The 26,463-nt window shown below is 31.4% G+C and overlaps 3 protein-coding genes across 3 annotated transcripts; all 3 read left to right on the forward strand.

Moving 5' to 3' along the window:
* The first annotated feature begins 3,429 nt into the window (after nt 1–3,429).
* LOC105780549 (transcription factor HHO6) lies at nt 3,430–5,440 on the forward strand. Its single transcript, XM_012604944.2, has 5 exons — nt 3,430–3,868; nt 3,980–4,215; nt 4,287–4,653; nt 4,862–4,938; nt 5,016–5,440. Exons 1-5 carry the CDS (start codon nt 3,655–3,657, stop codon nt 5,310–5,312), a joined length of 1,191 nt encoding a protein of 396 aa, XP_012460398.1. The 5' UTR covers nt 3,430–3,654; the 3' UTR covers nt 5,313–5,440.
* A 7,175-nt stretch (nt 5,441–12,615) lies between these two features.
* LOC105778740 (peroxidase 10) lies at nt 12,616–14,882 on the forward strand. Its single transcript, XM_012602496.2, has 4 exons — nt 12,616–12,869; nt 13,324–13,515; nt 13,638–13,803; nt 14,319–14,882. Exons 1-4 carry the CDS (start codon nt 12,621–12,623, stop codon nt 14,729–14,731), a joined length of 1,020 nt encoding a protein of 339 aa, XP_012457950.1. The 5' UTR covers nt 12,616–12,620; the 3' UTR covers nt 14,732–14,882.
* A 2,168-nt stretch (nt 14,883–17,050) lies between these two features.
* LOC105779866 (presequence protease 2, chloroplastic/mitochondrial) lies at nt 17,051–24,970 on the forward strand. Its single transcript, XM_012603827.2, has 19 exons — nt 17,051–17,467; nt 17,560–17,743; nt 18,021–18,195; nt 18,499–18,631; nt 18,783–18,853; nt 19,137–19,220; nt 19,670–19,760; nt 20,084–20,604; nt 20,704–20,868; nt 20,943–21,161; nt 21,241–21,368; nt 22,004–22,193; nt 22,306–22,389; nt 22,475–22,572; nt 22,735–22,999; nt 23,084–23,246; nt 23,325–23,505; nt 23,608–23,679; nt 24,632–24,970. Exons 1-19 carry the CDS (start codon nt 17,164–17,166, stop codon nt 24,771–24,773), a joined length of 3,270 nt encoding a protein of 1,089 aa, XP_012459281.2. The 5' UTR covers nt 17,051–17,163; the 3' UTR covers nt 24,774–24,970.
* The last annotated feature ends 1,493 nt before the right edge of the window (nt 24,971–26,463 follow it).

Here is a 26,463-nt window from a genome sequence, read left to right on the forward strand (position 1 = left end):
GAAAAACATTTTGTATATTTTTATTATTTTTAAACAGTAAAATAGAGGAGGCTCAAGGTTGAAAAATATAAACCCAAATCCAGACCTAAGCAAGCTGAGCCACCCACAAGGCCCGTGTGCATCTCTAGTTGATCTCACGAGTCATCCGAATACCGGTTCAGTTGGATAATGACTAAAATATCATTGTTTCACAAAAAAATATATTATTTTTAGGATATTTTATCTTGGGTAAACTACTCAATCAGTCACTCTAAATATGACTCATTCCTATTTTGGTCATCTTAATTTTTTTTTTGTTAATTTGATCACCCCAAAATAGAAATTGATCAAACTGGTCACTCCACTATTAAATGGTAATGGAAGACCAACAGTGCATTTGTATGAAAATTTTTTGGGTGGCCAAAATAGGAACAACCCCTATTTAGAGTGACTAATGTGGAAATGTACCGTTAGTCTTTCATTACCATTTAATGGTGGGGCGACCAATTTGATCAACTTCTATTTTGGGATGACCAAATTAAAAAAAAAAATTGGAGTGACCAAAATAGAAATGACCGATATTCAGAGTGACTAACGAGATCGTTTATCCTTTTATTTTTTTTACATTTTTTATATAAAAATGGAAGAATATGTACATAATAAATTTAAAATTAAATATCTTTACTTTTATCATCACAACTAAAATCTCATTTATTTTTTATATCAACTTTTCATAAACATATTTCTTACATGGTGGATGTGTTCTAATGTATGTGGTGGACTAATTCAAACAAATCTTGTGGAAGAAAAATAAAAGTTTGGAAAAGGACACCCACATATGCATTACTGCAAAATTGCTTTGCTTTTGCTGGTTGTGGTTGAAGCACTATTGCCTAGCTAGATTTTCATTTTTCTTTCAAAAGTTTAAGTGGAAAAAGGTAAATTGAGCATAAGATCATTAAACTATTAGTAAGTTTGTGTTTTGGTCACTCAACTTCAACAAGTTACACAATGGTCACTAAATTATTTGAAAGTTTTCATTTAAGTCACTGAACTATTTGAAAGTTTTTATTTAAAGTATTGGGTTGTTAAGTTTTTTTTTTTTTAAATCCAGCTAACGAGCTCCAAGTGACGATTCGATGATCAATACGGTGGATTATTACCCATTGAAGAGTAGAAGAGCATACGTTAGATCTAAGTTGATCTGACGGTCACTGTCGAAAATAAAAAGATTATTACCCATTGGAGATTCTGCCACATCATCACTTAAAGAATAAAAAGATTTTAGATGATGATATGGTACAATCTCAGAGTGGGCATATTCAATATTTTAATAACTGAACCTATGGTTGAACAGGTTAGATCACCAATTCTCAAATCAACCAGTTTGATCGATTCTACAGTCGGACCTACAATAATTTAATAAATAATTATAAAATTATAAAAATCTAAAAAACCAAGTAAAACCAGTTTTATCTTTCCTTCCACTTTTTTTTTTAGATTTTATAGAATTTTTAATTATTTATTTAATTATTGTTGGTCCGACAGCCGAACCGATCGAATTGGTTGAATTGAGAATTGAATATGACACTCTAATATTGTACCACATCATCATCATCTAAAAATCTTTAATTTTTCAAACTCAAAGTGACACATCATCAAACTTTTAGATTTTTTCAACTTCAGGCATTAAAATGGACCTAGTTTTCAAGTTTAAAATGGACCAAAAAAAGTACAGGTACCAAAGTGAACCTAGTTGTCAAGTTTAGGGGCCAAAAGTTACATTATTCCCTTTTTCTTGCGATCATTAACAAAATGGGCTTAAATAAATAACAATTTTTAAGTTCAAGGATCAATGAAGATAAAAAAGAAAAAGTTAGGAGCCAATGTGAACCTACTTGCCAAATTCAGTGACCAAAAGTTACATTATATCTAAATCTTACCATGTGTAGGTTCCTTTTAGAAATATTCCAATTATAAATCCGTTGTTATTTATAATGCTTGATTTTAATTATAGTTATTCCAACATATATTGTTTGCATTTTTAATTATAACTATACTTGAAACATCAAACGAAAAAAATTATATCCCTTTCATTTATTTATGTTAGAGTTTGTGTGACCCGAATCCCGTCACTTGTTTAAGAAATAAATACGAACCATACTGCACAAGTTAAGCCCGTATAGAACTACACTTCTACTATTTGACTTTGATTAGAACAAAGTTTTTCAACCTTTAAATAGATATAGTCGGAACGCCTCTTGTATTATTCAGTTTTCAACGTGGTTTTTTCTCGAAAAATTTGTATGTTCTTATTTTTCTTTTCTTATTACTTTGAGATCGTTCTACTGTCATTATCGACGCTTATTATAACAATTTAGTTATAAGCATAATTCCATTAAAAAATAAAAATAGTTATAAAATGATTATTATAAAAAATAAAACTAAAAGCTTTGTTTGAATTATATTTTTTTAAAGAAATAAAATATAATTTTATTATATTAACATAAAATTTTTCAATTTCTTGAGAGATTAAATTATAAATTTTCTAGTTTTTAACGAGCCAAAAATTAAAATTAAAATTTAAGAGACTAAAAGAGAAATTTTCCATTTGAGGAGAGATAAGGCCTTTACTTACCCCCTCTAGCGTCACCCTTATGGTCCACGTTCGAGTCCCCCAAGTAAATTTAAGGGTATATTACAATTTTAGACCCCTTATGATCACTCCAACAATTTATATTCTTATATTGACCCCTCAACCAAAATTTTCTGATTTCACCCTTGAGTAAATCATATATGGGTCCTTTCCAGATTTATCGTAACTTAAAAAATCACCACTTATGAGTTATCTCTAAAAATATTCTTAATTATCCGTCCACGGTATTTTATAATACTTAATTCTGATTATAGTTATTTCAACATATATTATTTGTTTTTATAATTATAACTATACTTCTACATGTAACACTAAAAGAAGTCGATTGAGTCATAGCTCGATTAACATGGGCATTATTGTCGATGCAGGAGGACGTGTGTTCGAGTGCACTGAAGCGTATTATCCTCCTATTTATAGATTGAAAAGAGGTTATGAGTAGTTCTAGGTATTGTATAAAAAACAGATATAATTAGAATCTGAAATGAGATTATTCAAAAAATATTAAAAAAATTAATACCCTTTCATTTATTTAGTTATAAGCAAAATTCCATAAAAAGAAAAAAAAATTATAAACATAATTATTATGGGAAAAAGTTAAAAACTAAAAAGCTTTGTTTTAAGTTAAATTAAGGTAAAAGGGTGAGTGGACTCGGACAAATAGGCGAGTGATGACCGAGATACGCGACGACGCGAAAGTGACTTTATAACCCAAAAACCGCAAAACAGAATCTTCGCCTTTCAAATTTCCCAATTTTTTAAAAAAAAAATTATAATTTTTTCACTCTTCTCAAGGAAACAGAAATTTTTTACTTTTCTTTCTTTCATTTTCTCTCTTGCCAAACACCAAAAAAGAAAAGCTTCTTTTTCACTCAACACTTAAATAGTTTAACGAAAAAAATGCTTCCTTTTCACTCTATATATATGTTCCTTCTTTTTTGACCTATATATTCCCCAGCTTCAAACAGACATTTTTTTTAAAAAATCCCAAAAAGGAATCGAAAAGAAAAAAATTTGAAAAAATGGGCTCGGTTCCATCAGAACTGAGCTTGGATTTTAGACCCAAATTTATACCCAAAACGATCAGTAATTTTCTCGAGGAAATTTCATTGATGGGAAGCGTTTCCGATAAGATTTCAAAGCTTGATTCTTTTGTTAAACGATTAGAAGAAGAAATGAGAAAGATCGATGGTTTTAAACGTGAACTTCCTCTTTCTATGCTTCTTTTGAATGATGGTTCGTTTTTTTTCCTTTTAAATCAAATTAAATTGGGTTTTGTTTCGTTTTGTGATTTATGTTTGAAATTTTATTTAATTGGGGATTTTTGGTTTGTTGTTTGATTGGCAGCGATTTTAGCTTTGAAAGAGGAATCAACGCAATGTGTTAGAAGAAGAAATGTTGAACCTGTTTTAGAAGAATTTATTCCATTGAAGAACAATCAAAAGGAGAATAATAATCACAGTGATGAAGAAGAAGAAGAAGAAGAAGAAGATGATTCTAAGAAAAATTGGATGAGTTCTGTTCAGCTTTGGAATACTGATGATGATGATTATAGTTCCATTGATGATAAATTAGATACTAAGGTAGCTTTTTAAAGAAAAAAGTTTGTGGTTTATACTTAAATTTGTTAATATTTATGTTGGTTTATGAACAGAGAAACCATGGGGATCCATTTAAAAACAGGGGAAAAGTTAGAGGTTTTATGCCATTCAAGGCAAATTTGAGTTTTGCAGTGAAGAAAGAAGAGAAAAGGGAGATACCAATTCATGGACTAACGATTCTCACTCCGGGAATCAAGAATCCGAAAGTGGAATTGGGTTTTACGGAATCGAGGATGAGCCGTAGTAGAGCAGCTTCGTATTCTTCCTTGAAGGGTCAGGTGAATTTCCGGTCCGAGTTGCAGCCCTTATCCGATCTCCAGCGACAACAACAGCAGGCTACTAGGAAGCAAAGGAGGTGTTGGTCATCGGAGTTACATCGCCGGTTTGTTAATGCATTGCAGCAATTAGGTGGCTCTCAAGGTGAGGAAATCAAAGAACAATTTCGGTTTTTGTTTCAGGTTGGATTGGATTGCTTGTTGTTCAAGTCATCAAAGATAAGAAATTTAGAACTTTGTTTGTATACATATGTATATGTATGTATAATCATTTTGTTGGGATCATTGAAATGCATAGAGATATATATATGATGTATGTATGTATGTATGTATAATCTTTGATTCTTTTGCAGTGGCTACTCCAAAGCAAATTAGGGAACTTATGCAAGTAGATGGCTTGACCAATGATGAAGTTAAGAGCCATTTGCAGGTTGGTTCTTAGTTCCTTTTTCTTTCTTCGTAGTTCAGTTTTCAGGATATCGGCCCTTAATTCTCCTGCCTTTCCAGAAATACCGACTTCATACGAGACGACTTCCACCATCTACAAGGACCACAACCACCCCAGCAAATCAATCGGCCCTTGTTTTGGGGAATGGTCTATGCATGTCCCATGATCCATACGGAGATTCTTCGAAAGGCAGCAGTTCACAATCCGGTTCTCCTCAAGGTCCTCTCCAATTAGCTACGAACACTGGAGGAACCTCCACAACAAGAGGTGACAGCACGGAAGATGAAGAAGACGCAAAATCCGAAGCCTATAGCTGGAAAACCCCTACTCACAAACCCCTTAAAGGCAATGTATAGAGTTTATCCACCATGAATTTTGCAGATAAAAAGTATGCATACATAAGCTGAGTCCACAAGCACGAAGTTGATAATATATACTATATACTATTTGCTATAAATGAGAGTAGAAGCTGTGAAATTTTGCAGGATTCGGTTTCCTTCGATCTTCGAATTGAGTTTTCGTTTTACTTTCTATGCTAGTACGCGAGAATTCGAATCACGAACCGTGTTTTCATAGAAGAAACATGAACATTATAACAATAGCTTCTCCATTACTTGCTTCTATGACATTGAACCTCTAGTTGCTAGTGCTTGTTTTCTAGAAGAAGTTGCTTAAATCACAATGTTTTGAGCAATTCCAAAAACAAATAATGAATTAACTTTGTGAGATTAGTCCATTTCGAGTTCAAATTATTTTAGTTTTGGGTCATTTTAGGTCCGAACCATTTGAGTTTTCCAATCGAGGTTTTTTGAGTTTGGCATTTGGAATCAAACTACTTGTTCAGATCATTTCAAGTTCCTGATTTTTTTTTCGGGTAAACTACACTAGTAGTCACCCTACCATTAGTAATTTTTTTTAGTCACCTAACAATGAAAAGTTACAGAATAGTATTAGTAATTTTGTTTCTGATCACTCTACCATGAAAAGTTATAAAATGGTCACCCAACTACTCAATTTTGTCTTTTTTTTGTCTCCAGCAAGCTAATAGTTTCAACTTTTAAAATTAACATAATAGCAACTTTAACTCTTAATAATTATATATTGTGTTGATTTAATTTTGATTCTAAAAGTTTAACCCTCAACATTTACAGATTGTGTAATTTGGTCTTTTATTTTTAACAGTTTCACCTAAAAAGCTAAAAGGAATAAATTTATTAACTAAAATTTGATTGAAAATTAACAAATAATAGAAACACAAAAAATCTAAGATAATAATTTTAACATTAGCTCACCAAAATTCTCACCCAATTCCAAAATTGAGGGACTGTTTGGCAAATTTCTAAAAATTACCAAAACAACTCCCTTTTATTAAATTAAGTTGTTTTTATTGTCTATAGAATTCATTACCAAAACTTCTAAGCATTAATTACTTCACTAATTTGAGTATCTTTATCAATAATTGGTTTTGATTCCTACCTTTAAAATAACATTTTCTGGCAAGTATTTCTATTATTTTAAAGATTAAATTATATTACTTTTTATTGTTTAGATTAAATTTTAAATTTGAGTTTAGGGTTCAAGTTTCGGATTCGAGTAAAAAATTTATCAAAATCATATATTAATAATATAAAAACTACTAATATGTCATTAAATAATTAAAATGAGACCATAAATAATATAATAAAATGGTCCATAAAATAATTTTTCTAAAATTTATCTTTTCACCTAATCCAATCATATATTATAAAAATTAATTCAAAAAAAGTAGTGTAATTGTAATAATTTTTATACAAGAGGTTGACCAAAATGTCACCCTCACAAGCAAAGTAATTGACAGATATAATTAATAATTATGGTGCCTACAATGAGAGCTCTATTTTAATATTTTTATTATATTTTTATGTTAAATAAAAGAACTCATTTGAAAAAATACATAAAAATTCATAAATATTGAAATTATTCTACTGATTGGGTGAATTAATTTATATTTTGTTCTTTAAAGAGTAAAAGGAAGATGCTAAGCACATTAATTGGGTCTTTACATGACAAAAACATATATATATATATATATATATATATATATATATATATATATATAAGATTCCTTCAAAGATCAGCCATGGGTTTTGATCCTAAAATGGGTATAGCATAATGATGAAAGCTTTAAATGGAAAGTAATAAATTCTTTGATGAAAAGGAAGGACTAACCAACAACATATTAATTTATATATGGGTCATCACTTGATTGGATTATTGGTGTTTTGCTATTGGATCGGTATTGTTATTTTTAATAATTTTAAATTTTAGAAGGGTTTAATTGACTTTTTGATCCTTTAGCCTTATTAGTTTCAAAATTTTCTGATTCACTTCTAATAAAATAGTAGGGTCAAACCGAATAAATGTGTAAAAATTTAGGGCTAAATATGTTATTATACTATATATATATAAATATCGAATTTTAATGAAGGGTCATTTTGCTTACTCATCTAACGAGAAGGGTTAATTTATCTAATTTTTTATTTGAGGGACTAATATGCAATCCAAAATATAGTACAAAGAATTTTTTGGTACTTTTATTTAAATTCTAGAATTTGAATAATTGGGTTATATATATAATCAATGATGGGCAGTTTTTTATATTATAGATTCTTATTATATCGGCTTTTTTTTATACAATACTTAGAATTATCTATAGCCCCTCCTCAACCCTTAAATAGGAGGATAATGCGCTTCAGCATACTCGAATCCCAGTCTTCTTGTACTGGCACCAATGCTGATATTGAATACATATATTTAATATTTTTTATTAACTATATATTTGGATATTTATATACAAAATGTGAATAATTTAAGATTTTGAATGAATCATTATCCAATTTCTTTTGCAATATTCCAATTCATATTAATCATATTTTTACTATCATATATTAAAAAAAAAAAAGACCAGTATCAAGTATTAAGTGGATCTTAAAGTCATATTTACTAGAGAATTTTTTTATATTATTTAAATGAATTATAAAATATATAATTATTTAACATAATTCTAATTTTTAATATTTGGGTAGAGCTATTGGGCTAAAATATTGAAACATAGTTGGGGTACAAAATTATGTTAAGCAATGATTTTACCAAATGTATTCTTAGTAGGTAGTTATGTGCTAAGCTATTTGTCACTTTTTTCAAATAGCTTGAAGCATTCTATAAAGTTGAAAGACGAAATTCTAATCGAGGATAATACCAATCCATTGATGGGTTCATCGACTTTTGATGACTAATATTTCAAAGATTTCTCCAAAAAGAGTTTATTTTGTGTGTGTGTGCATTGAGGAGAGAGCGACTCATTCTAAAGAAGTGTTCGAAGTGTTGTCTATCAAGACCTGTCAAACACCTTAACGGGTTAATATTATCCCCAATCGAAGTTTTGTCTCCTAACTTTCAGAAAGCCCAAGTACCTAAAGCTTCCTAAAGAGGTAGTGGGTTCAATCGAATGGGAGCGTCTCGTCGAGATGGCTTGAGTTAGATTATGGTTCTTCTATTACATTCAACTTTATAGTTTAATCTCTATAATTTAGCTTGACATAGGCTTTGTTTATCGTTACTTTTTAAAAGCACTTTTGAGGCTAAATTAAAATATGATTTATATGTTCAAATTAAATTTGCAAATAGTTTATATTAATTGCTTAAAAATATTTAAAAATTATACATATCTACATCAAAATATTAATCATGAGTTATAATAAATTATTTCCTCATATTTTTATTAAAATTAACGAATTTAAGTATCATTAAATGCGTATTTTTTATTTTACAACATTAAGTCTGAAATGTGCATTTTATTTTCTAAAAGCAGTTTTTGACAACAATATTAAACATTGAAGTCCTAAACTAAAATCTATAACTAACAATATCCCTATATTTGATTTTTTTTAATTATAAGATAAATGTAAAACCCTAATAACAACACGATTAGCGCGACTCAAACCCAGACTACACCTAATTCCTACTCTTCAATTTCACACAATACCCAACAATAAAAGCTGTCCCCAAATCTATACCAAGCTTCCCTTAGAAAATTGAAGTTTGGGCTTTTTTTTTTTACATTGATTGAGTCAAATTATGATTTTGGTCCTTCAACTATACTTAAATTTTAAATTTAATCCATATACTTTAATTTAGCATAATTTTTAAAATCAATTTGTTTTAGAGAAACAAATTATATCTTAGTATCTCTCTATATTTTTTTCATCATTACATTTGGGGAAGGAGAAATGAGATGACAATGTTTAAACCCGTGTCATTTAGGTGCTAAACGAAAGCTTTAACCATTACTCCAAACAAGTTTTGTTGGACACATTTTTATTTAGGCATAATAATAAATTTAGCTCTTAACGTTTATATCTTTTGTCAATTTGACCCATATTTTTTTATATTTTTTAATATAATAAAATATTTATTATATTTGAAATAAATAATTTTTAATGTGTTTTAATTTTTTTATTTTAGCTTTTTTAGTGCATTTAGTGTATTATATTTTTTTAAAAATATTTTTAAATAAAAAACTAATCTAAAAATATCAAATATGGGTGGGTCAGGCCCGAATTTACATTTCTTAAATTGGGTCAGGCTTGGACAGAAAAGTAAACACATTTTTCAAGCTAGGCCCGAAGTTAAAAAATTGGTCTAGATACCTTACATGGGCCCAAACTGAACTTGGACCAACCCATGAACACTGTAAAAGCTCAAATTCATCCTGCTCAAATAAAACAAAAACAAAAACAAAAGGGTTCATTAATTATAAAGTCCATTTACAAAGGAAATGGCCCGAATACAAAGCCCAAATTTGTCCAACCCAAACCAAACTACCCAAGACCCATATGCTAACCTAAACCCCAATAACCCAAAGGCCAATAGCTCGCTATCCTAAACCTAGTGGACCGCCACAAGTTGTCATGTCAACATCGTTAAAATTTTAATATTTTAATTAGAATTTTCATTAAAAAAACGATTTGATTCTTTTTTAAAAAGTTAATAATAGTTAAATCTAACCTAAAAAAAATACCAAATTAATAAAATATGTAAACATTAAGGATTAAATTTATCATTATATATTTTTATTTCTTTAAAAGTTGTTTTAAAGATAAACCTCAATCAATTTTATTGCTCATAAAACTTGAATATAATTGGGAATGTCATCCCATATTCTAAAGTAATCATAATTAATAGAACTCTTAAGCTAGCTTATGAGCTTATTAATTACTGGTGTGATTACATCATTCCTAATACGCAACAGCATATTTTAATAATTACATTATCATATACATCAATTAAATATTATATTTTAAGCACTAATTTGATTTTTTTTTCAACTGGCTAATGTCATACAGGAGATCCCCACAGGTGGACCAAATTCGGCTTTAATTAGGAGGATTCTTTAGCTGCTTTCACGGACCCAGCATTGAAGCATTTGTCATATCCTAGAGAAGAGAACCAGGAAGCTGACAGACTGATCAAGTTGGCTCACATAACTAATCAAGGGCTGCAAGTTTTTGAAATCTCCCCGCTAAGGGGTTTGAATAATGTAACGTAGTTTGGCTCTGTATTTTCTTATTTATCACAAAAAAAATCTATATATAAATGTTTATGTTTGACGTTTAGCAGATTGAATAATAACTCAATTGGCATTGACATTGTTGCCAGTGTAGGAGGACGTGAGTTTGAGTGCACTGGACGTGGATTTGAGTACGCTGAAGCGCATTATCTTCCTATATATTTAAGGGTAGGGGAGGGGCTATGAGTAGTTTTAGGCATTGTATCCAAAAAGAGTAGATATGATAAGAACCTATAATGAGATTAATGTTAAAAAAAAAGCGAAGTTTCAAATGATACCTAAAAAAGTATAAATAAAAAGTTTAATATATATTTGGTATCTTAGTTTGACACTTTTTCTAATGTGGAATTTGTAGTTTTTTTAGTCCAATCCGTACATGTATTTGACAAAAATATATATTTTGGTATCCAAATATAATAATATTAACTATTTAGTATTTAATTAGGGTTTTAGGGTTGATTCGATGAAAGTTAATGGCTAATATTATTAGGTTTGAATTTTTCATGATAGAATAAATTTAGTGTTAATTGTGAATTTGTTTAAATTTGTGTTTAATTTATTAGATACAACTTGATGATTGTGATTTAATTTGGGTTTTAGGGTTTCTTTAATGAAAGTTAATTTCCAAATGAGTTTTCGTCAAATCAACACTAAAACCAGAATTAAACTAAAAAGTTAATACCATAAGTTTTGGGTACCAAAATATATTATTTTTGTCAAATATAAGGGAGTAGGTAGGCGCTTGCCCTCTTAAAATGAAAAAACGTGCTTTGAGCCCTTGAATTTTTATAAAATTGTAAGTAAATAAATAACAAAATTATAGTTTGGCACCCCAAAACGATAAAATTTTATTTAGTCATCCTAAAAACCACAAAGATATATACCAATACAATTGTAAAATTACATTTTAACTCTCATAAAAATATATAACCCAATTTCCGGTCTCCTAAAAAATTTTCGACTTCGCTCCTAAATACAAGTACCAAATTGAAAAAAAACAAAAAGTCAAATTTAAATACTAAATTACTTATTAAACCAAATAAAAATTGACAAATTTATGGAGATGGGAGGTGTATTTATTTATTAATCATCCTGCATCAGAGTTGGGTTGATAGTGTCATGCACTTCCACTGTTACTAAGTTGATGAAATAAACAAAATTAATAAATCATTAATCAATGGTGTATTAATATTATTATTATTTTAACAATGCTCGAGTATATCTGTATTTTTGACATAATGTCTAAAATTATCCATAGCTTATTCTCATCCCGTAAATAGGAAGATTAGCATTCAAACTCACGTCCTTCTCCATTAACAACAATATTGATGCCAATTAAAGTAAGACTCGATCAACAAATAAATATTATTATTAATTTATATTTTACTTGACATGTGCATAATTCTTTGGCATGGACTTTTTAAATATGAGGTCCTTGTCATATCATGCTTTAGAATTTCCTAAGCACTTAAATCTTGAGATTAGGTTTCCAAGACTTAGTTCATATTTTAATTAAAAAGGTTATATTATTTTAATATTTTTCTTAAAGTGTCTTGTTTAAATTTTGTTTTCTTCTTATATACATAGTGCATATTCAAATATATATTTAAATATGATACGAGAATATGATTTTTATTTTTCTAAATATAAAAAATCGAATATGTTAATATCAAACTACGTTAATATCTGACACTCGCGATTAGGGTTGAGAAAAAATTGGTTCAAACTGGACTTAAATATTAATTTTAGGTAAATTTTGTCATGATATAGTTTACTTTGGATTCATAGCTATTTTTCTTAACAATGTCGTTTCGAAGGTTAGTACAATGTCAACACTTATGAATCAGTTACTTAAACCCGAATCCAAATAAAGAAAGAAAACTTTAGTCAATGTGGGGTGGGCATTAGGATTAAGCCACTGAACAAAACATGGTGTGATGGCCACTTTCAAAAGCTTAAAACCAATAAAACTAAGTTGTCAGCTTCCCCATGGTTTTTGCATATAAATATCTCCATTACCATACTACCATGGATATATCTTAAAAGAAAAACAATCATGGCTCACAAACTCGTCTTCTCCCACAATATAGCTAGTTTTATCCCTTTCCTTTTAGTCTTCCACTTTATCCCCGTCGTGGTCTCACAGTTTCCATACGGATACAGTCAGCTGAGCTATCGTTTCTACGATTGGTCATGCCCTAGATTGACCAACATGGTTAAGTATGGCGTCTGGGCTGCTTATAGGAACGATACCAGGATTGCTGCCTCCCTCCTTCGCTTGCACTTTCATGATTGTTTCGTTAATGTAATCCCCCCTCTTACCATCAATCTTTAATATATATATATATATATATTCCCCGAATCTAAATTCAATTGACATCATTATCAATATCCTTAAGTTGATATAAGTTGATTTGATTTTTGTAGTCGGTTAAAATAGATATTTTCGTAACAAAACCAATTGACTTAACCGACTTTTAATATACATTATTTGTTATTATTTTTCTTCTTATAATACATTTATAATATGTAATAAATCTATACAATATAAAAATTATAGTCAAAACCCAAACCCAAACCTACTTATTTCTCATACTTTGAAGAAAACAACATTGATTTAATTAACTTAAACGACGGATGTTAAGTTGGTTCTCGGTTAAGTTGACAAAAACTTAAGCTAGTTGGTTAGTCTATCATTCAATCTTTAGCTAAACTAACTTATGAACACTTAAAATTTGCTTTATGAATGATACTAATAGGGTTGCGATGGATCGGTACTCCTCGACGACACTGATGACATGACGGGCGAAAAGAACGCTTTACCGAACCGAAATTCAGTTCGAGGGTTTGAAGTTATAGACAACATAAAAGAAGATGTCGAAAGGTTTTGCCCATCAACTGTTTCATGTGTCGATATATTGACTCTTGCAGCAAGGGAAGCTGTTGTCCTGGTAACTATAGAAACATGTTTCATTTATTTGTTTTATGTTATTCGGATTTGAGTGTTAGTGCTAGATATATGTGCCTGACATAGGTTCGGTTATTTGTAGTAATATTTTTTGTTGGTGTGCAGGCAGGAGGGCCGTCGTGGCCAGTAATGTTAGGGCGACGAGATGGGGTAACCGCAAGTCAACAAGCAGCTAATGAGCAATTGCCATCACCTTTTGAGCCTTTGGAAAATATTACTGCAAAATTCACATCTAAGGGTCTTGACCTTAAGGATGTTGTTGTCCTTTCAGGTTCTTTTTCTTCTCTTGACAAATTAGTCCTTAAATTATTCGAGTATAAAGAAAAAAAAGTATTTGGTTAAATTATGGGTTTGATTCTTCTACTCAATTTTGGGATTTAGTCCCTAGAGGTTAATTTTATTCTCTTATTTTTATAATGTAATTAGTTAGTCTAAAGTGTTGACACCTTTTAATTATGTCAAATTAAAATATAAGGATTAAATCACAAATTTTAGTATAATAGATGGATCGAAATTATAATTTAATCAAAATGATCTAAGTGGGATAACAATCACTCGAGGGTATTAGCCAAGAAAAACAGCAATAACGAAATACACACTTATTGTGTTGAGTGATAGAGAGCTCGATATTCTTTAAGAAAAGTTTTAGGTTTGAATTTTGTGGACAAAAATAACAATGCTAGTCCCCATTTATGGGTCTGATCTACCTTGGCTCTAGATTTAATTCGAGTTGAATGTGGTTATTGGATTCCTTTTAACTTTTATTTTTACATGTATTTATTGCAGGAGCTCATACCATAGGTTTCGCTCAATGTTTCACTTTCAAAAATAGACTCTTCAACTTTCGAGGCTCAGGTAAACCGGACCCTATGCTCGACTCTTCAGCACTCACCAATTTACAAACCATGTGCCCAAACATTGACTCCTCGAACACCAACCTCGCCCCGCTCGACTCGGGTAGCATGTACAGGTTCGACAACAAGTACTACACGAACCTTGTGAACAATGCCGGGCTTCTCGAATCCGATCAAGTCCTGATGCAAGACTCAAAGACCGCTGCGATGGTTAATTCCTATAGCATGAATTCTTTCCTTTTCGGGAATGATTTTGGGACATCAATGGCTAAGCTTGGGAACATTGGTGTTCTTACTGGGAATAAGGGACAAATTAGAAAGAAGTGTGGGGCAGTTAACGTATGATTTGGATTAAATTGATAGGATCTTAAATGTTGGTCTTATGTATGCAATGTTTTAAGGTTAATGGTTGGTTAGTTTTAAATCAAATGCACCATTTTATGTTGTCAATACTCAATGTACTATACAATAAATTGGTGTTTGTTCCTTTTTGCTAGGTCGGGCTTATGTATGATATTAGCATACTCATTTTAGTCTCACTCATATTATTTTAAAAAATTGGATAAACTATACCCAAGGTCACTAAATTTAGTAGGTTTACGTTTTGGTCACTCGTACTATTCAAAATTTTTCATTTAAGTCATTGGTTTTTTAAAATCATTGTTGTATGATGGCCTTCTTTGTTAGCATTGTTTGCACAAATCGAAAGCTCTCCTTTATTTTTTCTTCTACAATTTAGTTTTTTTTCCACGAAATAGATTTAAACAGCACAAATCTGTGAATCAAAATCTAAATAGTTTTCTTCTTCTTCTTCTTTTTCTTCAATCTTCGACATCAAATCGATCTAAGATATGCTTTTCTACTTTTCGATGGGTATTGATTTATTGTATTGATTGTCAAATCGTCGTTTGGAGCTCGTTAGCCAAACTTTTTTTTCTAAAAAAAAAACCTTAATAATCCAATGACTTTGAATAAAAACTTTTGAATAGTTCAGTGACTTAAATGAAAATTTTTAAATAGTTTAGTGATTATTTTATAACTTTTTGAAGTTGAGTGACCAAAATATAAATTCATTAATAATTTAGTGACCTTAAGTGTAACTTGCTCTAAAAAAATTTCTACAAAATTTTATGTTATTTTTAATTTAATAAATGATTATGAAATTTTAAAAATAAATGGCATTTTTTTAATATTTATATTGTAGTATTATATATTATTGTAAATTCAATTTTTATGTGATACAAATTACAATTAAAAACCAAATTAAATTAAGCTGGGCTCAAGTTTTATTGAAACTAAGGCTTAACCGGTATTTAAAATTGGCCTAATGTTATGTTAAAGCCTATTTTATTCAAACCCATATTGTTTAACCAAACCGGGTTGCGTACCAATTTGGTATAAGGTAAAAAATTGGTTGACTTGCAAATAGATATGAATTGAGCTAAAAATTCGGCTAAGCCGTTTTTTTTATATATTTTTAATATTTTATTTTTCTAAATTTAGGTTGTTTATATTTTGGTCATCTCGGAGTTTTTTTATTAATTTGGTCATCGTCGTTAAAGAAAGTGATCAAATTGGTCAATCAATTGTTAAATCCATCTATTCCACCATTGAATCTTTTTTTATTTTTTTATTTTTTCTTATTTTTTCCTCTCTCCTCACCTTTTCCTAAGAACCCTAGACGCTACCTCCCTTAAAGATATCGTCACTGCTTTCGTCAAACTATTGCTAGCAAACTCAAAAGTAAAAAGACATCTCAAAATCAAGCCATATCAATAGTGGGATTAAGAGATCGAAGCACAAAAACTCTAAAGTTTTGAGAGTGACATCACAATTTTTTAGGGTTTTTGAGAAATCTAATCCTATAAATTTGAAGAGGAGGCTTTGGAATTAACTCTGGTGGTTTTGGATCGACAATCTAATGTCGAAGAAGACGTCTAATGATTATAGCAGTGACGGTGAGAAGTGATGACTATAGGTAAGGAGAATAGGGAAAATAGGGAGAAAGAAGAAGCGTCTGTTAGTGTTGTTCATTGACAAGACAATGTTTGTTTGCTGGGGGTGGCTGATGGAGGAAGTGGCTACAATATTTCGGGTTAAAAAAGAGAAAATGAAAAAAAAAATAAAGAAAGAAAATTCAATGGTGGAGTGACTAAGTAAATTTTTTTAATCGCAATGATTAAATTAACAAAAAAAATTGAAGTGACCAAAATAAGGGGAGCTGCCTAATTTTTTGATTGACTAATGAGATAATTTATCTATTTAAGTATTTTTAAAAATATTTAAAATTTAATTTAACTAATTTTTCTACCCGATTAAATCAATTCATATTAATTCTCAAATCAAGTGGTTCAAAATTATTTTTCAGATTAATACCCTAATTAATTTTCAATTTAACTAATCCGACTCAATGACCTAATTCGGTTCAAACATGAGCCAAAATCTTGATTTCACAGTCAGAAAAGGAAAACATAAAAATTTGGGCAAGCGACTTGGCCGATAAGCTATACACAAAAATTTTCTGGCTTTTTCCCCAAGAAAATAAAAATTTTCATTAATTAATAAAATATTTTAAAATATTTTTCTGGGCAGGAATTCACCACAGCTATTCACACACTTCAGAGTGTTCAAGCAACCTTTTATGATATTTTCCCCTCTCAATATAAACCCTTAAGATTTCTAAAAAAAAAAAAAAAAAAAAAAATCAAAATATATAAATTATTATTTATTTATCATCGTCATCTTCATTTCTCCTGCAAAAAAAAAAAAAAAAATCAATGGAGAGAACAGCGCTTCTCCGCTCTCTCTCATGTTCATCTCTCGCTTGTAACAAGTTTCTCTTCTCCGCTCCTAAACACTCTCGTTCCTTTTTATCCAAATCTTCCTCCGTCTTCGCTTCCACCGCCGCCCGGTATCATCGTCGTCTAGTTCCTAACCGCTCCCTTCTCCGCCGCAACAGCTGGAGGTCACTCCCTCGAGCTTCTTCTCATTCTTCCTCTCTTCGCTTTGGTTTAAACAACAAGCATTTCAGTTCTTTATCTCCACGCGCCGTTGCTTCTCCTCCTACGCAGCCTTCTTCAGGTAATATGTATATTTTTAGCTTTTAGTCTTATATCGTAAATTGAATTTAATGAACTGAAACGAGTTTTTTTTTTTTTCGTTTTCTCGTATAGATATTGCTGGAGTTGGAGATGAAGTTGCGGAGAAGCTTGGATTCGAGAAAGTATCGGAAGAGTTCATTGGAGAGTGTAAATCAAAAGCTGTTCTTTTCAAGCATAAAAAAACTGGTGCGGAGGTTATGTCCGTTTCAAATGATGATGAGAACAAGGTTTTCGGTATTGTTTTTCGAACTCCCCCGTAAGTTCATCTTTCTTTTACAATTTTTATTAGGTTTAATTTCTGAACTGAGTTTAGTAAAGCTTGAGCCGCAAACTACATTAACTGTTGTGTATGATGTTTTTTTAGAAAATTCTTTATACATGTTTAATTTAGAATTTGAATTGGTAATGGTAGGGTGTTTGATTTAGTGGTCTGAATAAGGATGCTTGACCTTGATGTTTGGAGAAACTATTATGTGATGATTTGAATCAATAAGTTGTTGGAGTTCTTATGATTTCTAACTTGGCTAATGCAGAAAGGATTCCACTGGGATTCCTCACATATTGGAACACAGTGTATTATGTGGTTCAAGAAAGTATCCATTGAAGGAACCATTCGTTGAATTGTTAAAGGGGAGCTTGCACACTTTTTTGAATGCATTCACGTATCCTGATAGGACTTGCTATCCAGTTGCTTCCACCAATTCAAAGGTAATGCTTTTACTTTCCGTAGTATTGAGAAATGGCAAAAAAGGGGGGCTGCCTAAAATCAGTAGTATGTGAGATAGGAGCAGCAGTAAAGAAAAAAATGTGTCTTGGGTGTGGTTGACATGGGTATTCGCACTGCACTATTATAACTGAAGACCCAATGGGATCTCCTTCCCTGCAGCTGCTAACAATCATGCAGCCATTTAAGAGACAAATTTGAAGTAAAAATTTTGTTAGACAGTTGTGAGAATGAAACTGTTATGTTCATAATTTTCAGTTTTGATGTGGTTTATATTTTCTGAACAGGATTTCTATAATCTTGTTGATGTATACCTGGATGCTGTCTTCTTCCCCAAGTGCATTGAGGACTTCCAAACTTTTCAACAGGAGGGTTGGCACTATGAGCTCAATGATCCTTCAGAAGATATAACTTATAAAGGTGTGTGGGTGTGGGTGTGTTTATTCACTCGTGTGTTTGGCCTCTGGAAACCCATTCTTAATCGACAAACGTTCTTTCCCCCTAAGTAATGCTTGACAGTACCTCATTACTCTTCATAACATTTTCTTTTTCCGTTTGGGATTCTCTATAGGAGTTGTTTTCAACGAGATGAAAGGTGTCTATTCTCAGCCTGATAATTTATTAGGGCGGACAGCTCAGCAGGCAAGTTTTCCCTTCTTTTCTTGCTTTATGAATTTATTACATTTTATTATATACTGCTTATATAGTAATTAGTAGCCTATATGGTATTGGAAATATTGATGGTTTGAGTGTAAAATATATATAAATCTCATGGCTAATTCAAAAAAACTCCTCACTCCTCTCTCTCACATGTATACTCATGTGTGCTGGAGTGTAAAACACCTACAGTGAAGATACTTAATTGGAAATTTAGCATGTTCATCAAATTTTCCACTTACAATTGTTCCTTACGATGTCTCTGCAGGCTCTCTTTCCAGACAATACCTATGGTGTTGACAGTGGAGGTGATCCGCTAGTTATTCCCAAGCTGACATTTGAAGAGTTTAAGGTATGCTGCATTTGTCTTTGGTAGACATATTTTAGTGTCTTCAACTTCTATCGGTGCTTGAGAGGCATTTTATCTTGGCAAAGAGTATAAATTGTTATGTTTGAAACCTAGTTTTACATCAATCTAAACTTCATGCTACCTAGGTTATGGAAAAATTCTGTTCTTTGGGGTTGGAATGGAGAAAAAAATGAAAAAAAGGGGGGCAACTTTATTTCTGTTTTGCTTGTCTCTTGCATTCAGTTTTCTTTTTCAACTTCTGCTGGTTAGAAGGCAAGACTCTTTGTCTTTTTCATTAATTATGGTGTGCGTGGCTCATCTATATTCTGCATCAATAATCAGATTCGGGCATGTAGGGAACTAACAAATGTGTCTGTGACTACTGCTTTTGTGGTTGTAGTTTTGATGTTTTCTAATATGGGTTTCTCTCATTATCTGAATTGAAATTACAGGAATTTCACCGCAAGTATTACCATCCAAGCAATGCCAGGATATGGTTTTATGGAGATGATGATCCGAGTGAACGCTTGCGTATCCTAAGTGGTAATAAATGATATTGCAGTAGTTATTCATGTATGGATGTCTGAACTTCTGCTTAATGTGTAACCCCTGGATCCCTTGAAATATGTAAATGATGCTATTCAACAGGGAGTTGATGCTTGTAAATCTGATAATAAGGAGAATGCATTATAATGTTTTCTGTTCTCCTATTTATAGATATATAGTGCTTGCTTGACCAGCCTGTCTCAGTCATTTGCCATTGTATTTGCACCGCTTGATTGTTCTTGTGGTCTTACTGTTTGTGATATTGTATAAACAATTTTTAACTTTAGTATTTACTATCTCTATCTCAATCTCTTTTTCAGAATATCTAGACATGTTTGAGGCGAGTACAGCTCCTAATGAATCAAAAGTTGAGCCACAGAAGCTTTTCTCGGAACCAGTCAGGATTGTTGAGAAATATCCAGCTGGTGATGGTGGTGATCTGAAGAAGAAGCACATGGTATGCCTGAATTGGCTGCTCTCTGATAAGCCGTTGGACTTGCAAACTGAACTTACTCTCGGTTTTCTGGATCATCTTTTGCTGGGAACTCCTGCTTCTCCCTTGAGGAAAGTGTTGCTTGAAAGTGGTCTTGGAGATGCCATTATTGGTGGTGGAGTGGAAGATGAACTTCTTCAGCCTCAATTTAGCATTGGGTTGAAGGGAGTTTCTGATGATGATATTCCAAAAGTAGAAGAGTTGATCATGAGTTCTCTTAGAAAGCTTGCTGAAGAAGGTTTTGACACTGAGGCTGTGGAGGCATCTATGAATACAATTGAGTTTTCGCTGAGAGAGAACAACACTGGATCTTTTCCTCGTGGCTTATCTCTGATGCTACGCTCCATGGTAAACTTTTCGATTCCTAGAATTAAATGTTAAAATACTCTCCCTCCCTTCCTTCCTCTCCGTGTGTAAATTTATATTTTTATTGTGTATATTTTACAGGGTAAGTGGATATATGATATGGATCCTTTTGAGCCTTTGAAATATGAGCAACCTTTATTGGACCTGAAAGCCAGAATTGCTGAGGAAGGCTCCAAGGCTGTTTTCTCTCCTTTAATAGAGAAGTTTATCTTAAACAATCCCCATTGTGTTACCATAGAAATGCAGGTAAATTACCTTCCTATATTATTTAATTCTTTATGGTAGTTGAATTGCATATCAATCAACTTCTTTTCTGTCAGCCTGATCCGGAGAAAGCTTCTCGTGACGAAGCAGCCGAAAAGGAAAATTTGGAGAAAGTTAAAGCCAGTATGACGGAGGAAGATCTAGCTGAGTTAGCACGTGCTACAGAAGAGCTGAAACTTAAACAAGAAACTCCTGACCCTCCAGAAGCCTTAAAATGTGTTCCAAGCCTCTCCTTACATGATATTCCCAAGGAACCGATACGTATTCCGACAGAGGTTAGCAAGGGTCCATGTCTACTCCTAAATGCTCTCTTTCAGCTTTGCTTGTGCTAAGTTTCTATACATCTTGCTGTAGGTCGGAGATATAAATGGTGTGAAGGTTTTGCAGCATGATCTTTTCACAAATGATGTCCTTTACTCTGAAGTTGTTTTTGATATGAGTTCACTGAAGCAAGAACTTCTTCCTCTAGTACCATTGTTTTGGTGAGTTGGATCTTGCCTTGAAAGCTAGCTGTTTTTTCTCTTGTTATATATGCGTCATCTCTCCTAGTTGTTTCTGCTTCGGACGTAATAAGTTGTTTATGAGATTAACTTGAGGCAAGAAAGATCAAGTTCTCTTTCAATTCATAAAGAACAGTGGAGCTTTTCCCTAGCATCTTACACAAGATGCTGAATCAGTGATCACTGCGCATTAGCTTTTAGATGCTAGTGTCCTATTTCGTTACCCTTTTTCTGCTAATCACCATACTTTTCATTCCAATTGCTTGATAACCTATGTTACCTTATAAATCACCTAAACTTCAAGCAGTCATTCTGCTTAGGCTGGTGGAATTTCATTGACACCTTCATTTCTATAACAAAAAATTTCTTACAAACTTTCCAATTGGAAAATAGCGTTTTTGGTCAATCTGTAACTTGATATTCAACAGTCATTTGCTTTATATGTCTATCACTTAACATATGAGAGAAGTAGAATGGTCTAGTTCAAAAATCATATTTTAGAATATAATACTTGTAAATTGTAATGTAAATATGTTATGACAACTGTTTTATTTTATTTCCTTTAAAGAGCTATCTACAGCATATGACACTTTTGCTCCATGCATAATTTTTGGCAGTCAATCATTACTAGAGATGGGTACAAAAGACTTGACCTTTGTGCAACTTAATCAGTTGATTGGAAGAAAAACTGGCGGAATATCAGTTTATCCATTTACCTCATCTATACGAGGCAAGGAAGATCCCTGTAGCCATATCATTGTCCGAGGCAAATCAATGGCTGGGCGTGCTGATGACCTGTTTAATCTGGTATATATATATAAATTGTAGATTAAGGTGTTCTGATGATGATTATTATTGAAAATCTTTTCCACCAAAAGCTTGATTGTTCTAAAGGTTTTTCCATGCCGTTCAACTGTAGATTAATTGTGTTCTTCAAGAAGTACAGTTTACAGACCAACAACGGTTCAAGCAGTTTGTATCCCAAAGCAAAGCCAGAATGGAGGTATATATTTTGAATTTTTAAGGGTTATCTGGAAATACAAGAACTAAAACCTTAATTTAATCTAATGGGTTATACTCATATCCAGAACCGGTTGAGAGGTGGAGGTCATGGAATTGCCGCAGCTAGGATGGATGCGAAGTTAAATGTTGCTGGCTGGATTTCTGAGCAAATGGGTGGAGTCAGGTACTACAAATTATGGATTCCATTAAGTTTTTCTTCCTCGAGCTAATCTTACATTTTACTATGCGATGCCATTCCTTCTCAGTTTGGAAATTTAATTTTCAACAATGTATTGTAAGGAGTGAGATTTAGAAACCTGTTCATACTCGTGTTGTTCTTTCATAGTTACCTGGAGTTTCTTCAAGCACTGGAAGAAAAAGTGGATAATGACTGGGCAGGAATTTCATCATCTCTCGAGGAGATCCGTAAATCCTTACTTTCCAAGGAAGGTTGCTTGGTAAACATGACTGCTGATGGGAAAACTCTCTCGAACACAGGGAAGTTCGTTGGCAAATTCCTTGATTTGCTTCCTAGCAAATCTCTTGTCGAAAGAGCTAGCTGGAACGTCCGACTTCCTTCAAACGATGAAGCCATCGTGATACCGACTCAGGTTGGATAAATCATCTCTTCTTATAATCATTTGCTTTTGCTTATTTATGTGACTAATGAATTACAAAGCCTTCACTTGTTACAGGTAAATTACGTTGGGAAAGCAGCTAACTTATACGACAGGGGTTACCAACTTAGTGGGAGTGCTTATGTTATTTCAAAACACATTAGTAACACGTGGTTGTGGGACCGTGTTCGTGTTAGCGGTGGAGCTTATGGGGGTTTCTGCAACTTCGATACTCATTCAGGTACACGCCAAGTGTTGTATTTGCTGGCAAAATACTTTTATCCCCCCTTTTAGAATCTCACAAGATTTTCTCATGTAGGTGTATTCACCTTCTTATCTTATCGAGACCCCAACTTATTAAAAACACTTGACATATATGATGGAACTGGTGACTTTCTCCGTGAATTGAAAATGGATGATGATACTCTTACCAAAGCAATTATCGGGACCATTGGTGATGTTGATGCATACCAGCTGCCAGATGCTAAAGGCTATAGCAGGTATGGAGACGATAAGTTGTTTTTCTTATTAACCTTATTTTATGCTTACTTGGTCCAATATTACTATTGCTGCTCGTATTGACTTCAACTATCTTCTTCTAGTTTGGTACGATATTTATTGGGGATTACTGAGGAAGAAAGGCAAAGGAGACGCGAAGAGATATTATCAACGAGGTAAAATGATGATTTCATCTAATCGTTGGTATTTATTATTCTTATAATAGACTATGGCACTTTGTGATTTCAAAAAGTATGATAATAACTGCCAGTAGTACATATAGCTAGGGCGGGTAAAACTTGATTCAACTTGAATTTTTTTTTAAATTTCAAGTTAATCGAATCAAGTTATTCAATTTATTTGGGTTTTTTGAGTTAATTCGATAAATAATTTGAGTTTCGAGTTGGAGTTGAATTTTACAATTCGAATAACTCGAATAACAAATTGGGTAAAATACTCATTCAGTCCTTGTCAATTTTAAAAATGAGCAAATTGATCTTTTTCTCAACAAAAATTCAAAATAATTTTTAAATTAAAATATATATTAAAATTTTAAAAATTTCTAGAATAATAATTTTGGGATCTAAATAAGTAAATTAATAATTCAAGTTTATCATAGTAAAGTATCTTGTTCGTTCTCTTATTTTGCTTCGAAGGAATTTTCAAATATATATATGGTTTCAAATTTTATGCTCTAATATGAAATTAGTTATATTGTGACAAGGTTTTCAAGTATAACTTGATTCGAATTTTATTTTACTCGACTCGAGTCGAAAAAATTTCAAATCGAATTATGATGATAAAATGAGACTTGTCAACTCGATTAGTTTGAAATTTTTTCACTCGATTCGATTGAACACTCACCCCTACATATAGAAAAGTTCTGGTTATTGGATTTCTGAATTCACATATATTATCCACTCTGAACTTTCAGTTTGATACAATTTTGAAACCTATATGATGAACTCGGCTTTTATGGATTGAAGTAAAATGAAAATGAAAATTATTAGTAATTTTCATCTAAAATCAAATCTTTGAATAGTTATGTTCATATTTTGTGTTGATTAACCTCGCGGTTGCGGTTCACTCAAAATTTTTTTTTTTTGTTGATTCTTGCTTGTACCACAGCTTAAAGGATTTCAAGGAATTTGCTGACGCCATTGATGCCGTTAAAGACAACGGAGTTGCCGTTGCGGTGGCATCGCCGGACGATGTCGAAACTGCTAACAAGGAGCGCCTGAACTTTTTCCAAGTGAAGAAAGCCCTATAAATATACACGTAAGAATGGCTTCGATCCTAAATCGATCTCAATACCATTTCTCAAATTAAGTGAACGATACTCGAAAAACACATTATTTCAATCTTTGTCACACTATGAATAGTTAGACAGGAAGTCCATTGCATGAACTCTTATTAGTTTTTTAAAATATCAAAGGTATAATACAGACTTTTAGCCATTTCGTATAAGTCAAGGATTTGTTTGGTTATTTCTTGTTTTTATCCTGTATTTTTTACAACTTTGATTTTGGACGGGTCTAGTGCTGATCTATTTTCCAAGACAATATATGCCTTTTTTTAACATATTTTTTTCTAAAAGGTTTAATTTTGCTTTCAGTCCCTGCACTCTTGGACATTTGAAATTTAATCTTTTCGGAAATTTGAACGTGTTACTAATTAAATTGATATTTGAATATTAGGATCTCACGTTTAAATTCAATGAAATCTTATTAACTATTAAATTCTAGGGTAAGTTACTATGTTTATGTTTCGGCCACTTGATTTAAAAATGATATTCAAAAGTTTTTTTCCTTGTACCAATTAAAATCTCTTTTTCCTTTCCTTTTACAGCTTTTAGCTTTTTATGAAACAACTTTAAGCAGCACAAATCATCGAATTAAAATTTAAATAATTTTTTATTGTCAATATTAATTTTAAGATCAATTTTGGATTTTGGATCTAAAGTTTTTTTACTTGTTGAATCATCACTTGGAATTTGTCAGTTAGATTTTTTAAAAAAGAAATTTAATAATTTAATGATTTAAATGAAAATTTTTAGTAGTTTAGTGATTATTTTATAATTTTTAAATTTATTGATGAAAATATACTAAAATTTCAGAAATTTTTTTCCTTGCACCAATGAAAATCTCTTCTTTCTTTTTTTTTTTCTCTTTTACAAGAAACAACTTTAAACATTACAAATTATTGAATCAAAATTTAAATAACTTTTTATTGTCAATCTTGATCGTTAGATTAATTTAGATCTAAAGTATATTCTTCTATTTATCAACGAGTACTCGTTGAATCATCGCTTGGAGTTTGTCGGTTGAATTCTTTTTAAAGAAATTTAACAATCTAATGATTTAAATGAAATTTTTGGAATAGTTTAGTGATTATTTTATAATTTTTTAAATTTATTGAAGAAAAGATACTAAAATTTCAGAAGTTTAAAAGAAATGTGGATGAATCTTCCCAATCGTGCACGTGTAGACCTTGTTGAACACGATATGAAGACCCTTGTTGGACACGACATGGAAACACAATTAAAAAGTTACAACGGACACAACGCCATCTGATCTAATTTTTTAAATTTAACATCGTCTTTTAAAAGTTAATTTAATATTTTAATATTTATATTTTTAAAATTTGAAATTTTACTCTCAATTAAATAGTGGATGTTAAATTAAATTATATTATTTTAAATTTTGATGTGATAAATATATTATCATAATGCTATGTTAACTTATTATTTTAACATGTTATTCACACACAAAAAAATCAATTAAGATATTAGTTAATAAATTTAATGATGGTTGTCTGATCAAGATTAAATTTTCAAAAATATATAAATTAAATTAATAAAATTAAAATATTAAATATTAAATATTAAATCCATAGCTTACCCATGGTACAAAAATTAATAGAGAGATTAATAGCATAATTTTATCAAATATAATTAAGAG

The sequence above is a fragment of the Gossypium raimondii genome, chromosome 4 (assembly GCF_025698545.1).
Source record: "Gossypium raimondii isolate GPD5lz chromosome 4, ASM2569854v1, whole genome shotgun sequence".
Classification (NCBI taxonomy): Eukaryota; Viridiplantae; Streptophyta; class Magnoliopsida; order Malvales; family Malvaceae; genus Gossypium; species Gossypium raimondii.

What these genes read in the sequence shown, in the direction of transcription:
- LOC105778740 (XM_012602496.2), top strand. Translation starts at nt 12,621, where the DNA reads ATGGCTCACAAACTCGTCTTCTCCCACAATATAGCTAGTTTTATCCCT. An exon ending in TTCATGATTGTTTCGTTAAT is followed by an intron (nt 12,870 to 13,323) that starts GTAATCCCCCCT and finishes TGATACTAATAG; the next exon opens with GGTTGCGATGGATCGGTACT. An exon ending in CAAGGGAAGCTGTTGTCCTG is followed by an intron (nt 13,516 to 13,637) that starts GTAACTATAGAA and finishes GTTGGTGTGCAG; the next exon opens with GCAGGAGGGCCGTCGTGGCC.
- LOC105780549 (XM_012604944.2), top strand. Translation starts at nt 3,655, where the DNA reads ATGGGCTCGGTTCCATCAGAACTGAGCTTGGATTTTAGACCCAAATTT. An exon ending in ATGATAAATTAGATACTAAG is followed by an intron (nt 4,216 to 4,286) that starts GTAGCTTTTTAA and finishes GTTTATGAACAG; the next exon opens with AGAAACCATGGGGATCCATT. An exon ending in GCAATTAGGTGGCTCTCAAG is followed by an intron (nt 4,654 to 4,861) that starts GTGAGGAAATCA and finishes ATTCTTTTGCAG; the next exon opens with TGGCTACTCCAAAGCAAATT.
- LOC105779866 (XM_012603827.2), top strand. Translation starts at nt 17,164, where the DNA reads ATGGAGAGAACAGCGCTTCTCCGCTCTCTCTCATGTTCATCTCTCGCT. An exon ending in TGACATTTGAAGAGTTTAAG is followed by an intron (nt 19,221 to 19,669) that starts GTATGCTGCATT and finishes TTGAAATTACAG; the next exon opens with GAATTTCACCGCAAGTATTA. An exon ending in CAACTTCGATACTCATTCAG is followed by an intron (nt 23,247 to 23,324) that starts GTACACGCCAAG and finishes TTTCTCATGTAG; the next exon opens with GTGTATTCACCTTCTTATCT.